Below are 15,290 nucleotides of genomic sequence, written 5' to 3' on the forward strand. Positions count from 1 at the left end.
AGCCACTACACGTTTAGACACTTCGAATGGTAGGCTGATTGCACCGCAAAATAGAAGCTTCTTGAAAAGCGGTAGACGTTCCCTTTAAATTAAGCAAAAGCGAAAAGCAATTTAGTAAAGATAAGTAAAAGTAATTACGTAAAAGTAAATGCGCAACATGCTGTGCAACAATGCAAAAGCATAGTTGAGAGGTTGCGTGCTGTGAGGCAACCTTTGGAAGCAATAATCTCATATGCTAATTACCTGTAGATTGACAATGGCTTAGCTTTCTCGGAGATATTTCTCGCACTAGTGATTTTTGCTTGATCGCCACGCCTCGAAGTATTTCAAGAAATGCATTACAGTATCCTCGACATTACTTGACTGGGAACAAGAATTCTATGGAATTCTGAGAAATTATCGGCCCCCTGTACCTCTTGCTCAAGAGCATAGTTAAAGGTAATTTGCATTCTAAAACGAAGGCGCACTGCAAATAACAGCGGGAAGGTCGCAATTAACACTAGTGCTCATGCCAATCTCGCACTAGGCCATATTTAAAAATATTTTACCTTTATGTGGTGCAGTGGCATTTCCTTCGTCATGCTCATACGTGGAACGACTACATGTGCAGTCACTGATGCGATGCCACTGACCCTGAGCGTATACCGAATCACTTTAAATAAGTGGTGCGGTGTACGCTCAGGTATACCGAACCGCTTACGTATACCGATAGCGTATACCGAACTTCGGTATACGCTGTCTTTATCCTTGTGCAGTTAATCTTTAGCAAGAGTTATCAAGAAGCCCAAAATCAACATTGTCTTTATTACTGGTTTCCTGTGTTATGCGCAGCCGACAGAATGCCGTTGAAATGTTATTCCAGGACGTTCGGCATTCGTGCACTTTTCGCGATGTTTGTCGCTAACTTGCATCGCTTCTTGTAGTTTTGCAAATATCTCGCAGAAACTGCTTGAATGAAAGCGAACATTATCAGAACCGACACGATGCCTAATAAGCGCTGACAAATATAGGTTACCGTTACGAACGGAAAGCACCACTGTGGCTTTTATTTATGAGCGATTGCCGCAGGACTGACTAAATTTAGTTTAAAGGGTCTAGATGTAGTCTAAGTGCGTAGAAGCTAAGGCAGTTAGATAACCTGCACGTCTACAAAGTATACTCGGTTCAGATGCGTTTTCGCTGCTTGTTACTCGCTGCTTGCATTCCTCGACTGCGTCATGCGCAGCTTCCAGCGAGCAAATAAGCAAAAACGAAACGCGACCCAACCCGTCACACGCGTTGCAGAATTGCTCGGCAAGTTCCGTTTGAACTGCGTATCGCTCTGGCACCCTGGCCTTGACTTCCGGCCGCAAGGGGATCGGTCCGCTGCCACTCGACGCAGCGGGACAAGGAACTAACGCTGTAGCCCTCTTCGGAAACATCCCGGATGCACCGCCTAGACACAGCTTGGTTAGTCGTCGTTTTTTTACCCGCCAAGTCTGGATGTCTAAAATGGCGAAGCCGTCTCGGCTAAGACAACACCGTAGCTGCACAAATAAAAAAAAAAGGGACAGTCCCTTAAGCACGCTTACGTGAGGCACGCGGAACAATGGTAGCCCATGGCGTGAGGGGGCTGGACGTGACAACGTGACGTCATACATGAGCATATCGGAGTCAATTCCACTTCCAATTATCACGTAATCGTAATACGTGATGTCTTCAACAACTCTACATCAATCACCCTTAATAACCCGTGCTCTAATTTGTACCAACCTTAATCCAGCTTAACCCACTCTAACGCCACAGCGAGGAGGCCGCGACGTGACGTTTGTAATGACGCACGCTGTAGGCACACCTTTAGTGAGCCAGTACCGTGGAGCCACCGTGGCGTCGGAAAGGCGTACTCGTCTCACCCCCCCGGAGACCCAGTTTGGTTAGCTACCCAGACCTAAATATACCAAATTTTCTTTTCAAAGCCGTTAGTTCACTTAGTCCACAAGAACGTTCCTGAGAAACTTGAGGTCAATCCGAGCATTTGTGCGTGCTTTTGCTCTTTGCGCGGTGGGCCGTTTTTGGTACCATCGCTTGATAGCGCCGGGTTTTCTGCCTCGTGGGACATATGATTCTTTCGCATTAAAAAGCTAAGTAACTATTTGACTTCAGAACTAAACTAGCTTACCGCAGAAGCGGCGAAAACATTGAAACAGTGAAAGTTGTCGCGAATTGTTTTGAAAGTGTATAGCGTTGTAGCATGTACTACATATGGAAGACTATGAGATTGCGTAAGCATGGATGAGAAGGCGGGAAAATACTCAGGGGCGGAAAACGTGACAGAGTGCCCCCCCCCCCCCCCCCCCGACCACTGCATCTCGACCAGGGGCCCACCAAACAACGGCCCACGGAGGGCTCCGGATTGGCATGCAGCCGGCGGTGGCCCATCCGATGGCAGCTGGCTGGCCCGCAATCGGGCTCTCAGGACCTCCACTGTACTTCCACCTGCGGGTGCGGCTTCTGCACAGAACCTTGCACATTTGCGCTTCTTTCAGAGAAGCCGAAACATGGGAGGACATCTTAAAATTATGGGGGTTTTACGTGCAAAAACCACTTTCTGATTATGAGGCCCGCCGTAGTGGAGGACTCCGGAAATTCCGACCAATGTGCGTTCAGGAGGACAGTATGGTGGGCTGCATGGTATAGCTTTCTGTCAGATGGACCTGCCCCGAACAAGGCACGCAAGAGGGCGAGGAAGAGAGGAAAGCGTCATTTCCGCGTCATTCGTGTCGCCTTGCGGGCCCCGTTTTGTTCATACATCGTGTGAACAGGCGACCCATGAGAACCAGTGTTTCTCAAACTTTTCCTGTACGTGACCCCCTTTTAGTAGGAAGAAACCTACCGTGAGCCCCACTTCCCCATTTGCATATGCCTGCTAAGAAACGTACTACAATGACGCAGATTCATTCACGTTTTCATTTGATTAAAAATACTGATTTATTCATGCATTTCAATCAGAAATATGTACCTACTTATTCGATAAAAGTATCTGCCAAAGCCCTATTTAGTAGTTTTGGTGAGACAAAACTGATTGCAGTTAGTTGACACGCCGTGTTCGTAAACCTCTTTTGTGGCGACACAGGAATATATATATATATATATGATTATGATGTTCGACCCTCCATAAGACCCGGAAAAGGCTCATGACCGGCAGTGTGAGGCAACCCTGATTGAGACGTCAAGGCGTAACGAACTAGTGTGTAAGGAAGAAACCAGCACACTATCCTCCACTTCCCTCTTCTAAAGTTGGTCGAACTATTCTTTAAACCGTCTTTTAAGGCAGTGCACTGCCTTTTCAATGGCCACCAATGGGCTAACTTATAACATTACCAAATTACTCGCCGCACATAAAGTTAGATCACATTGTGCCTGCTTCATCTCAGACAGTGGGTAATACGCGTGGTGTGGGCGTATATCCTTCTGTAACTCATTATTTCTTTGAAACTACATGCGCCAAACGCTACGTAAGCGACTGATATTCATGTCAGTTTTGTTATACAGTCTTTCGTACAAGATAACCGTATACTGGCTGCGCAGTAAAAATAGGTTTTTATACCAACTGATAGGAAAGTCCTCTAACCAGTTTCACATCCTCCGCACGCTATCACTGAGGCCGGCATAAGCAGAGTAAAAACTTCTCCGTCGAGGCCGCAACTGGGACCGAAACCACCGGTAACCCCATCCTTGTTATGACTGTCCGCCCAAGCGACACGTGCGGCGTCCCGCCACACAGCACGGAATCCAGGAAGCGCGACGATTCTGCCTACTTCTCGCGTGCCCCGCGCTGCGCGGGTCCGCAGGACGTGGGGGCAACGAGTGGCAGCGGCGTTTGGTGACGTCATTTCCGCTCCGGAGACAGGCCGGGCGCCGAGCTATCTGTCTCTCCGGGAAACCGCAGCCCGCGAGCTTGCCGGGGAGCACAGCATCGAGAGTCCACGTAGTAGCTGGTCCGCTCAAAGCCGGGCGTGTTACGGACACGCCGCCGAGGCGCGAGGACTGCTCGCGGGGACCCCGTTCCCCCCTCCTTCCCCCTTCTCTTGAGTTAGCCCCGCGTGTAGTCGTGCGAGCGGCAAGGGTCGACCCCGAGAGCGCCGACGAAGAGCTTAAGAACCGCGGCGACGGCTCTCGCCCCCGCCCCCGGGGCAGTTAGGGCAATTACAGCTCATCGCGGACCTCTTCTAGCTCATCCAGCGACACCCCGGGTGAGGGTGACGCCGGTGTCTGTTTGTCTGTGTGTCTGTCTGCGCTGTGCCCGAGAGCGCCAGTGTGGGACGCCCGGCGCAACTGGAGCAACAGATAGCAGCCAGCGAGTCGGCCATTGTCTCGTCGTCTTGTGGCGGGAAGATCCAGAAGGACCAGCTTCCTGAGCGAGCACCTCCTTCCTGCCCAGGACAGCGAGAAAAGCGTGTCTTGCGGTTCCTCCCTGCGCGTCGTGCGGTTCTGCGCGTTGTGGATGTGCGCCTCCCAGACTCCGTTCCTTTTTCTTGGCCAGTGTATCTTCGGCTAAGCCCGTTGAGTGGCAGGAACGCAAGACCAGTAGTGAGCAGGATTAGGATGTGCCTCGTGCATCAAGCGTGATGTTCTCTCCGGGCGTTGTCCTGATACTTTTGGGTGCCTACGTCACGGGTGAGCTGTTCCACTGGCATCCTTGAGCACTTTCTGCTGATGAGTGTAAAGCTTTGTCGCATGCTTAGTAGGACAGTTTAGTCGCGGAAGTAGAAAGCCAGGGGCAGAAAATTTCGGGAAGATGATTTTATCGAGTTGGAGTAATGACAAATGGCAGGTGGTTGCAGCTTAAGCTATAGAAATAAAGAATAAAGTCGGTTCAATAGCGCAGTTTTCAAAAGCTCGCGGAATTCATCATGCTAGATGTATAAACCTGACTTCGCTTGCCGCAGCACATCAAAGCGGCAGACGAGCGTTGTGAACGACGACAGATTGAAATTGGTGATGCCACGCGTCCATGTTGACAGGTTCGAAGCCGGCTCCACCTTTCATTTTCATATCACTGTGTCACTGCTTATTTTGGTAGTTGTCCGCCAGATAGGATACTACGAATTGCAGATAATTTAGTTACAGTTTATATTTTTTTTTTCTTTCTATCTACACCAACTTTCTCATGCAAGAAATAGTCGGATGGCTTCGTTTTGAAAGTTCGATTGTTTCTTGCTTCCGCCGAGCACTTGTGAAGCTATTACTGAGAAAAAATGTTTGCTCTGCAGCTTTGTCATGGGAAAAGCGTGTTTGTGAGGCTCTTATGCTACTTGAAACGTACCAGAAAAGCAAGTTTAGCGTCCGGTGTGCGCAAATAAAATAGGAGAAAGTAGAAAGATCGCCAGCAGCCGCAGAAGAAGTATTCGTGCAAATGAATATGGTTGAAGCCAATGCATCCAGTCTATTTGCGTTGTATTTCGTATATCTGCATACCATGGTCTCGGTGCAAATGAAGATTGTCCGATTTATTGCATAAATTTGTTCTCTCAGTACGGGCCGGCACTCGAAAACTTGAACAATTCTATCCTCAACATGCAGCGCACGTGCCTCAACATTTGAACCATTGTTATCTAGCTTCATGAAATTTTTGAGAGATTGCAGGCCTTCATATCTTTGTCCCACGACGAACGCAGAGAAGTGTTGAAAATTCCAAGGAAAGACGCAGGGACATGTTAATGCAGCGTGGTAACGATTACAACTGCAGATGCTTTCTTTAATGACGACCAGAAAATACTGCAATAAGAACTTATCCTCGGCTACACATACTACAGTTGCTATAGCATTCTGCAGTTCAGTTCTTGACTCACTCTGTTGCAAAGTCAGGTCACAGCACCGACGTAACTACTTGTGTAATTATTCCCTGATTCCGCAACAATATTCTTCGGCCCTATTTTTGAAGGGTTTGAACGATTGAAGAAACATGGAAAGTGAATGTGAGGGCTTGCTAGAGATATTGCTTTATAAGGGTCGCTTACGTCCCGTATCGGTACTACAGTTTTGTCACGATCACGCCAGCGCCCTCAGAACAACATTTATCATTTTCTTCACTGTCTACAAATTCAACTGAATGGTGTCGTTCGTTGTGCGTCAATAGCACAGCGGCGTCTGAGCCTTTAATAGGGAGCCACTGAGCCACGCATTCCTTTTTCTGCCATAGTGCCGCAAGACATGCATGACAGTTTAAGCATTGAATACTGGCCTTTTACTTTTTAATTATTTTGTTCTCTCTCTCTCTCACCTATCGCATCCCTTTGCCCCTCCCCCGGTACAGGGTAGCCAATCTCTGGTTAACCTCCCTGTATTTCCTTTTCCTGTCTCTCTCTCTCTCTCTCTCTGGCCTTTCCGTTTCTCTTAAAGCTTAGGAAGGTACATGAGGTGAAGAAGAGAAGTTTTGAAGTAGCCCAGGCCATTTAAGAAAAAAAATTGGCTATGTAATTTCATTATCCTTCATTTGTTGACATGTTTATTATGCCTCATTTGTGCTAATAATGATGTGTTGCATGAAAGGTTAGTTGCTCAGTTGTTCTGTCTCGAAAAGTAGCCAGGCATGAAGCACTGCATGATGTCGACTAGAAGGCCATTCATTAAAAGAAGTATGCGTGCAGAATAAAAAAAAAGATACTGTTACTCAATGGCACAATCAGCCTGAAAAGCTTACGTGGCCGAGCTTCTGAGGATAAGTTTGACTTCAACGAAGCCAGCCCCATAGCCATGAAACAATGAAAACAGTTGTTTACGCCAGACCAGTACATCCTGTTAATCCAAATACCACGCTTCGTGCTTAGGCTACGGGCATAAACATTTTAACAGATTCCACGTACTGTACGTCAGCTTTGAACACTGACCATCAGTTAAGAAGTGGGTAGACTGCATTTTTTTTGTCTGACGCGTGATGACAAGCTCCGCGGTCTTGATGATGGAATACTCGAGCGTAGAATGGTATAACTTACGCAAGATCAGGCGCCTTCGTAACCCAAATCTAGCAATAGAAGTTCGGCGTAAGCTTTCTGTTTTGTAACACTGGTGATGAACGAATTCTTACCGTACGATTCTGGACATATTCGAGTGTACTTCATAGGTTCTATTCCGCCTAAGATTCCGTAATAATACCATACTGCGTATTCGTGTTCTCATTCTGGCTTATCTTATGCCTGCCGACTTTTAGTAATCAAACGAGGTAGGTCGTCGTTTGATGCGATGTAGCCGAAGCCATGGTTGGCGTGATCAGTAATCCTGTCTGTGCGAGTTGGCCGCCAGGCATTATTACGTGAAGTACGTCAAAGTACCATTGTGAAACCACGGGGCAAATTACACAGCTGCTCATTGTGTGATCCTTGTTGAAAACTCCTTACTAAAGTGATCTGCGCATATTTCCGATAAAAATGTTTAATTTTAAATATTATCAGGGCTTATTAGTCGATCTTTAAGCTATTAAAAAACACTGCGAACGAAGTTCGCTTGTGCGTTAAATTACGCATTTGTCAACACTTCCTAAAGAAGGTAGCTGTATAAGTGCATCTTTCTCGAACATAATTCATTTCGCCTGATTAACAACGCCTGACTCGTGACCTTTATATTTCTAAATCCGCCCCAATGACGTAAATGTCTCGACAAAAAAACAAAAACAAAATAAAGTAACAGCGTATCTAAAAAAGAAAACGGAAAAACACCAGAGATTCACGGTGAAGTAGTCATTCATTATAATGATGAGAGCGGCAGCCCGTCGTTGAAAAGTGACTTGTCGCTCCTCGGTTTTTTCTCAAAGCCGCCAATAACACGTGCAAGAATAATTTCCGCCTTGACGCTTGCCGCCTTTCGGCGCTTAGCAGCCCCTAGGCCAAAGCCACTACGCCACCACGGCGGGTTTTGTGCAATGCCTGTAGCCTACAGGTAAAATTAGAAAATTGAAATCGGTGTCAAAGCAGCCGTCATATACGATGAAATGCAAGAAATAAAACCAAACTGTATTTCACAATAGTCGCAAGACAAGCTCGATGCATATGCGATTGATTTTAATTTCTTATCTGTTTGAGGGCCCAAATACACTGTTTAGATGATAACGCACAGTTTACTTTCGCAAGCATTTTTAAGAACATCATCCTCCATCAGCTTCTCTTCTTAGTCATGTGCATTTTTTCCATCAGATGGACGGTCAACACATCCCCAAGTGAAATTGTGAGTAATTTAATAAAAGTTGCACTTGGTTCTCCACATGCAGTGAACATTTCGTATGCACTTGAGCATGTAATGCTACCCAAATGTTCGTTCGCGTGAACCTCCTGGATGTATGAACGAAATGAAAATCTCAAATTTATTGCCCAGCTTTGTTCGAAGGACGCTTCATTCACTGCATTTATGAAAGAAAGCATCATTATTTTTATTTGACGCATGCGCAAGAAAAAATAAGGAAGCAACTTATTTCCAGAGACAATCTGCCAGTGCGGGATAAGTTTCACAAGCTGGTTCATTAGCTTGTCATTTCAGTAAGGAAGACGAGCAACGTTCACCTGCAGACAGAATAAACGACGAAGAGTAACAACTGTTACCTAACTCGGAAGGAAAATGTTTAAGTTTAACTACGTGTTGTTTAAAGTGCTCCTCACCAGGCCACATACGGAATTTCGGTTGTACGCTACAAGTTGTTACGTGCCCTCTAGGGAGCCGCAATAATTTTTCTAACTGGTTCATTAATAGTCGAGACAGATATATTTCAGTGCCGCGAACCCGTGATTCAAGGGAAGCAAGCGTCAACGCAAACACAACACTCTATCCACTTGCCCCCATCTATGCTCCGCAAGCGAAATTCCTTCCCCGCGTCCTCCCATACCGGAACTAGAGGATCGCGTGACGCATACGTCATGGGCTGCCGCCTTTTTTTTTTTTCTTCTCTCAATTTTTTTTTTCCTGTACGGCGCACTTGCACTGACCGTCTCTCGCGCGAGCTGCTGCGTTCTGTCTCGTTTCGCGCCGCGGACGATTCTGCGCGCTGTGCACAAGAACACGTGACAAACGGTATAAGTGCGACACGAACACCGAGACAGACGCAAGCGGATCGCAAAGCACGATCGCGCGCTGGAACACAGTAGAAAACGACATAGTTTCGCTCTCTGCGCGCGCCACTACACAACACATGGAACAAGCAGACGACACAGAAGTACATACATCTCTCTGGCTACGGTACTAAGTAAAACAAAGAGAAGCGGACATTCCGTTTGTAGGTTTCGTTATTTCTCTAGACTTTAATTCGTCTATTGAAGCAACACCTAAAACAAATAACAGACGTTGCCTCGAATAATTCTCGAAGTCACGTGCCACTGTGAGTGACGTCACAGCACTGCCATGTACGTAGGCGCACTTATGCGATTACGTCGACACTCCGGCTGGGAGCGCGGCGCCCGCGTGGAGGAGGGAAAACGGGCTTTGATTTAAAATTTAAGCTACTTCCACGGCGCGGGGGATTGTAATTATTAGCAGACACAATCGTTAGTGTGCAATAGCGTGCACTGCGCTTGTCATCTCAAGATGGCCAGACCTGGTGAGCAGCCCTTTAACTATGTAGCGTTAAACATTTCACATATTGCATACAGCGTCGTAGGTGACAACCCTTTGTTGAAGTGTTTTTACAGCTTATTTATTTATTTATTTACATATTTATCTACTTATTATGTTTATTTATTTACGCCATCAGAACTGGAAAGCATTACATAGCCTAGTGTGTTGAGCCAGATGAACAAATAAACCAATCAGTAAAAAGTAACTTCTTAATCATACCACTTGAGAATGTGCTGAATGGAAAAAATAAATAAATAAATAAATGAGCGCGCATGAGGAAGGCAGCTGTACAGCTATACAGTACTACCTGATGTTGCAAAGAATTAAAAGGTAACGTATTCAATAATTAAGAAATTCAGGTTACACAACGCTAGTGAATGTTGCCCGAGACTTTCGATTACTAGGAGCCCGCCGCAGTGGCATAATGACTATGGCGCTGCGCTGCTAAGGTCGAAGTTCGCGGGATGGAATCCCGGCTGCGGCAGCCGAATTTCGATGGGACGCGAAATGCAAAAAAAAAAAAAGAAAACACCTGTGTCGCGTGCATTGCGGGCTCCACTGTCTTGAGATCCCCTGGTGGTGAAAATTAATCCGGAGTCCCCCACTATACGGTGTGCCTCATAATCAAATAGTGCGTTTGCCACGTAAAACCCCAGAATTCAATTCAATTACTGGTATTGTTGGGGATTTTTTTGTGTGAACAAGATTCCGTTCAATCCGTATCCCAGGCAAAACAAAGCGTAAGAAAGATGCATTGCGACAAGGTTCGATGCCCCCCTTTATAAAGCGGATCAATACAATGCGATATGTGTTGCAATGGAGATACCAATTGAGAGGTGGAAAAAGGTTCGAGTGGTGATCCAATCATCTTTTTAACGTACGAAATGATCGGAAAAGTTTGGAGAAGGTCTAATGCGGTAATGAGGTTATTGGAATCCCATACCCTTTCGCATGCACAAAATTTGTTTGTATTTGAGTTTTGCGTGCATACTTTGCAAACTCAAGTGCGGGAAAAGTTTTAAATTGTTTGTTATTATTACGGGCACAAAAAATTCCTACTTCAACGGCCCGGTGGAAACATCTTCGCTGAACACTTTGCTGGATTCTGTAAAGTGTCACACAGCTTCCGAGATTTTTTGGGCTGTTTGGTGACATCTTAATAATTATTCAACCATATACTAAGAAAAAAATAGAGAAGAAGAGTTCTTCTGTAATTCAGTTTGCAGCGTAGCACTTTGGAAAATTCCGCTGCACACTACTTTAGCATCTTCTAAATTAGTTGCTCTAGCCGTTGTGAAATTCCATAAGTAAGCATTTCGTGGTTTTCAGCCAACCAGACGCTCTTCTGATTAACATACCTGCCTTCTCCTTTTCTTTTCTACTCTTCCTTCCCAAGCAGCTTTACAAACGTATCCTACCAACAAATAGATTATTCTAAGTCGAACTATACAGAAAGGTTTAACTCGGGGGTTCCTATGTCGCTACAGGGGAAATCAGTAATTATTCTTCTGAGCAACCACTGCGCCGAATTTGACGAGGTTTCTTGAACATAAAAAAAAAAAACTTACACCGTAGTAATTTCAGGACGCGAATTTTTCATATATGCTGTCAACCTTTTTTTTTAATTGATAAAACTAGCCAAACCTAAAAATATAGAGCCCTGAAGTACACAACTCTATACCTAAGCAATGAAAAACGATATCGCGACTCTGTCATAAGAGCCTAATAATACTTATAATATACAATACGCCACCCTCAAGTACACCACTAATTTGTGAATATAGCATTTGCAATATCCTTGCAAATATTGTAACAAATTTACGTAGGTTGCAACTTCATAAATAAAATTTGTCCTCCTTAGATGGTCGAACAGATTAAAATAGCGTAAATGCAATATTCGCTTTTGATTCTCAGTCACAGATTCGTAAACTTCGTGCTTCAATTTACTTTTTCAAAATTACAGATTTCCGGCATATTTTGTAAAAACTTACATGCCTTAAATCAAAGTTCTGCTTGCTGCAGTCACCGTAATCTATATTTCCTTGAATGCAACAAAGTTCATTGAGATCAGTTCAGTGGTTTTGTCATGAAAGAATTTCTGCGTTTTACATGCATTTAAGTATTCAGCATCGCCGACAGACGCGAACTAAGGCTTCCTTTTAAACAAACTATCGCACCGGTTCTATAGACCACTTTATCGAGAATACCCCTACATTACGATGCCATCGCCGCCTATCGTCCTGTGCCAAGCTGGTATGCAGCATCGCTCTGGAGGGTGCACAGCGAACGCGCTACTGACGACGATTGGCGAGCTTTGGGTTTTTCATGAGAGGTCTCAGTAAGTATTTGTGATTGGTGAACTCCTTAGCGTGTTGTTACTAAACATTGAACTTCACTATAGCCCAATTAAACGGAACGGCAATGCGCCTAAGGTGCGGCCGCAACTCTTCCCTCGATTGAAATAGGGGGCGAGTCAAGTCCGAACATGATCGCTACGTAACATTACTATATGCAACTGGTTATTATTATTTATCTAGCCTTATAAGCTCTATTATGGTAAGAGTCAGGTGACGATACGGTGGGCCGCAGCGCCATACATCGTAGTCCAGGTTACAGGCGAAGCTCCGCGGAAGCAAGTTTTGCAAGCTTTCGTGTTCCGAAAATTTTCGTGGTGCGTTTTTCTAAATAGTGTTCACTGGGCACCCGGAGATAAAATTTTACAAAATAGAGAGCTGTAAAATACCTTGACCAACAGGGCCGTTAACATGGAGTACTACTGGACTTTAGTCAACCAAGTGAACAGGCTGGCTTCAGGAAGGGATACTCCACAATGGATCACAGCCATGTCATCAATCAGGTTATGGAGAAATACGCAGAGTGCAATAAGCGTCTATATATGGCTTTCATAGATTACGAAAAGGCATTTGATTCAGTAGAGATACCAGCAGTCATGGAGGCATCACATAATCAAGGGGTACATAACGCTTACGTAAATACCTTGGAAAATATCTACAGAGGTTCTACAGCTACCTTAATTCTACACAAGAAAAGAAGGAAGATACCTATAAAGAAAGGGGTCAGACAGGGAGACACAATCTCTCCAATGCTATTCACTGCGTGCTTAGAAGAAGTATTCAAGCGATTAAACTGGGAAGGCTTAGGAGTAAGGATCGACGGCGAATACCTAAGCAACCTTCGGTATGCCGATGACATTGCTCTATTCAGCAACAATGCAGACGAGTTACAACAAATGATTGAGGACCTTAACAGAGAGAGAGTGTAAGAGTGGGGTTGGAAGGTTAATATGCAGAAGACAAAGATAATGCTAAATAGCCGGGCAAAGGAATAAGAGTTCAGGATCGCCAGTCGGCCTCTAGAGTCTGTGGAGGAGTACGTTTACCTACGTCACTTAATCACAGAGAACCCTGATCATGAAAAGGAAATTCACAGAAGAATAAAAATGGATTGGTTCGCATACGGCAGACATTGCCAGCTCCTGACGGGAAGCTTACCATTATCATTGAAAACGAAGGTGTACAATTAGTGCATTTTATGAGTGCTGACACATGGGGCAGAGACTTGGAGAATGACAAAGAAGCTTGAGAACAAGTTAAGGGGACCGCGCAAAGAGCGATGGAACGAACATTGCTACGTATAACATTAAGAGACAGAAAGAGAGTGGTTTGCATCAGAAAGCAAACGGGTATAGAGAATATTCTAATTGACATGAAGAGGAAAAAATGGAGCTGGGTAGGTAATGCAATGCGTCGGTTAGATAACCGTTGCACCATTAGGGCTACAGAATGGGTACCAAAAGAAGGAAAATGCAATCGAGGACGACAAACGACTAGGTGGAGCGATGAAATTAGAAAATTTGCGGGCGCTAGTTGGAATCTGTTGGCGCAGGATAGGGGTGATTGGAGATCGCAGGGAGAGGCCTTCGTCTTGCAATGGACTTAAAACAGGCTGATGATGATGACGACGATGATGATGACTACTGGAGATAACCTCGTTACAGTGACTGCTAACATGTCAAGATCAACCGGAAGCGCGCGACGCGTTGAAAGAATGTGCGTACTTTTAGCTGTCAAGGGGTGTCCGTGCAAGGGCACCTCGCCTACTCGAGAGAGCTGAGAAACGAGCAATTACTCTTTGCAACAGCATTACGCGAGGTCGGCCAGACAGCTTGCCGGCGAGATTCGGAAGCACGAGAGAGCCCATGTTAGCTGTCGGGGGCCGGCACACGGTCTACGCACGGTCTAGTTACAGAACAAAAAATGAACACACCTCCATTTTCTTCGTCAGCGCATACTGTTTTCACAACACACCCCCACCTAACTTCCACCAGAACATTGGCTGCCAAGCAAAATAATCTTAGAACACAATCACACCGAACAATGTGCGTGCAATGTGCAATGAACTTCGACTATTCGCCGTAAAGTTCACAGAATCGAATACTCACCTTTCGTTCCTATCCCAATTTGACCGCGGTTGCCGAGTTCCTCGCCGTGCGCACGCTGGAAACGAAATCTTCCGAACAAGCGACGAAGCCGATGGCGTCGAGTCCTTTCTGTTAACGCTGGCAATTCGAAGCCGACGAGTGTCTGAAACCCTAGCGGCGGTTGATTCACTTCACATTAGCTTCCGAATGTTAATTTCGTAGCCGAATGCAGCATAGTGGTAGCCTTGTCAACCTCGAGTCATCTGACATGCCAGCACCAACACAAGAAACACGTTAGAATCGCGGAAATTTGCGACGACACCGATGCCGTTCCAAGCTGCCGCTGGGAGAAACAGCGATCCACACATACCGCTGTAGAACGAGGGCGACTCAGTGCGCTGGTTTGAGGGTACACGCCCCTCCTCGCCGATGAAACGGTCTGTAGGAAACCCACGAAATAGATCGCTGGCGCATACGCATGTCTGCGGCCAAACTGGTGCACAACTAAAGACGAAACGAACCCAAAGAATAGAATGCTGAACCGAAGCTTCGCGGGATCAGTTGTTATCTCGGCCATCACGCCCGGAATGCCGATGCACTGCCTGGCCCGATGCCTAGCAAAACTGTCGATTCACTGCCACTTGAGCAAATAGCTGGCCTTCTTCGAGATGACTATGATACACAAGCACGCCCGTGTCCGAGTGCCGAGGTGAAGCGACGATCTACGGGTGTGTGTGTGTGTGTGTGTGTGTGTGTGCTTCTTTTTATTGCGTTTACATTAGTTCTGAGTCATATGACATTCGTACTGGCGGGACTTCGATACGAAACGTGGTGGCAGAAAACGAAAACTGGATGAAATGCCCCTAACTCCTGGGTATGGAATTCCGACTACAACTTGAAAGGCGCACTGTTGCCGTATCCGATTCAGTGCGAACACAGAAACTCAATGCGTATAGTGCTTTACAGTGTAGCTACACAGGGAAATACGGACGTCTAGTTTTCAAAACATACGTGGTATTTCGCATAAGTTTTGTATGTCGATGACTTAACTGCCAGAATAAAAACCGTTTTGCTGGTGCACGCCTTAATGTTTAAAATATTGTTTTGAACAGAAATGTTGTTCCGTAGATTAGACTTATATTTGGCGCGGCAAATATCTCATGAAAGAAACGTAACTTGTGCTTTGGTCCAGTATGAATTTCTGAGAGTAAAGAATTAGTACAACACAATAATTTATTTATATTGAAAGGGAAATTTAAGCTCGGAAAAGAAC

The 15,290-nt window shown here is 45.5% G+C and overlaps 1 protein-coding gene across 1 annotated transcript in view; it reads left to right on the forward strand.

Moving 5' to 3' along the window:
• Positions 1-3,832: 3,832 nt before the first annotated feature.
• LOC126517517 (receptor-type tyrosine-protein phosphatase T-like) overlaps positions 3,833-15,290 on the forward strand; it is a 146,766-nt gene continuing 135,308 nt past the window's right edge. Inside the window, exon 1 of the mRNA XM_050167252.3 lies at positions 3,833-4,656. Coding sequence (XP_050023209.1) covers positions 4,608-4,656 — 49 coding nt within the window. The 5' untranslated portion in view covers positions 3,833-4,607. The remainder of the gene's footprint in view (positions 4,657-15,290) is intronic.

The sequence above is a fragment of the Dermacentor andersoni genome, chromosome 11 (genome assembly GCF_023375885.2).
Source record: "Dermacentor andersoni chromosome 11, qqDerAnde1_hic_scaffold, whole genome shotgun sequence".
NCBI lineage: Eukaryota > Metazoa > Arthropoda > Arachnida > Ixodida > Ixodidae > Dermacentor > Dermacentor andersoni.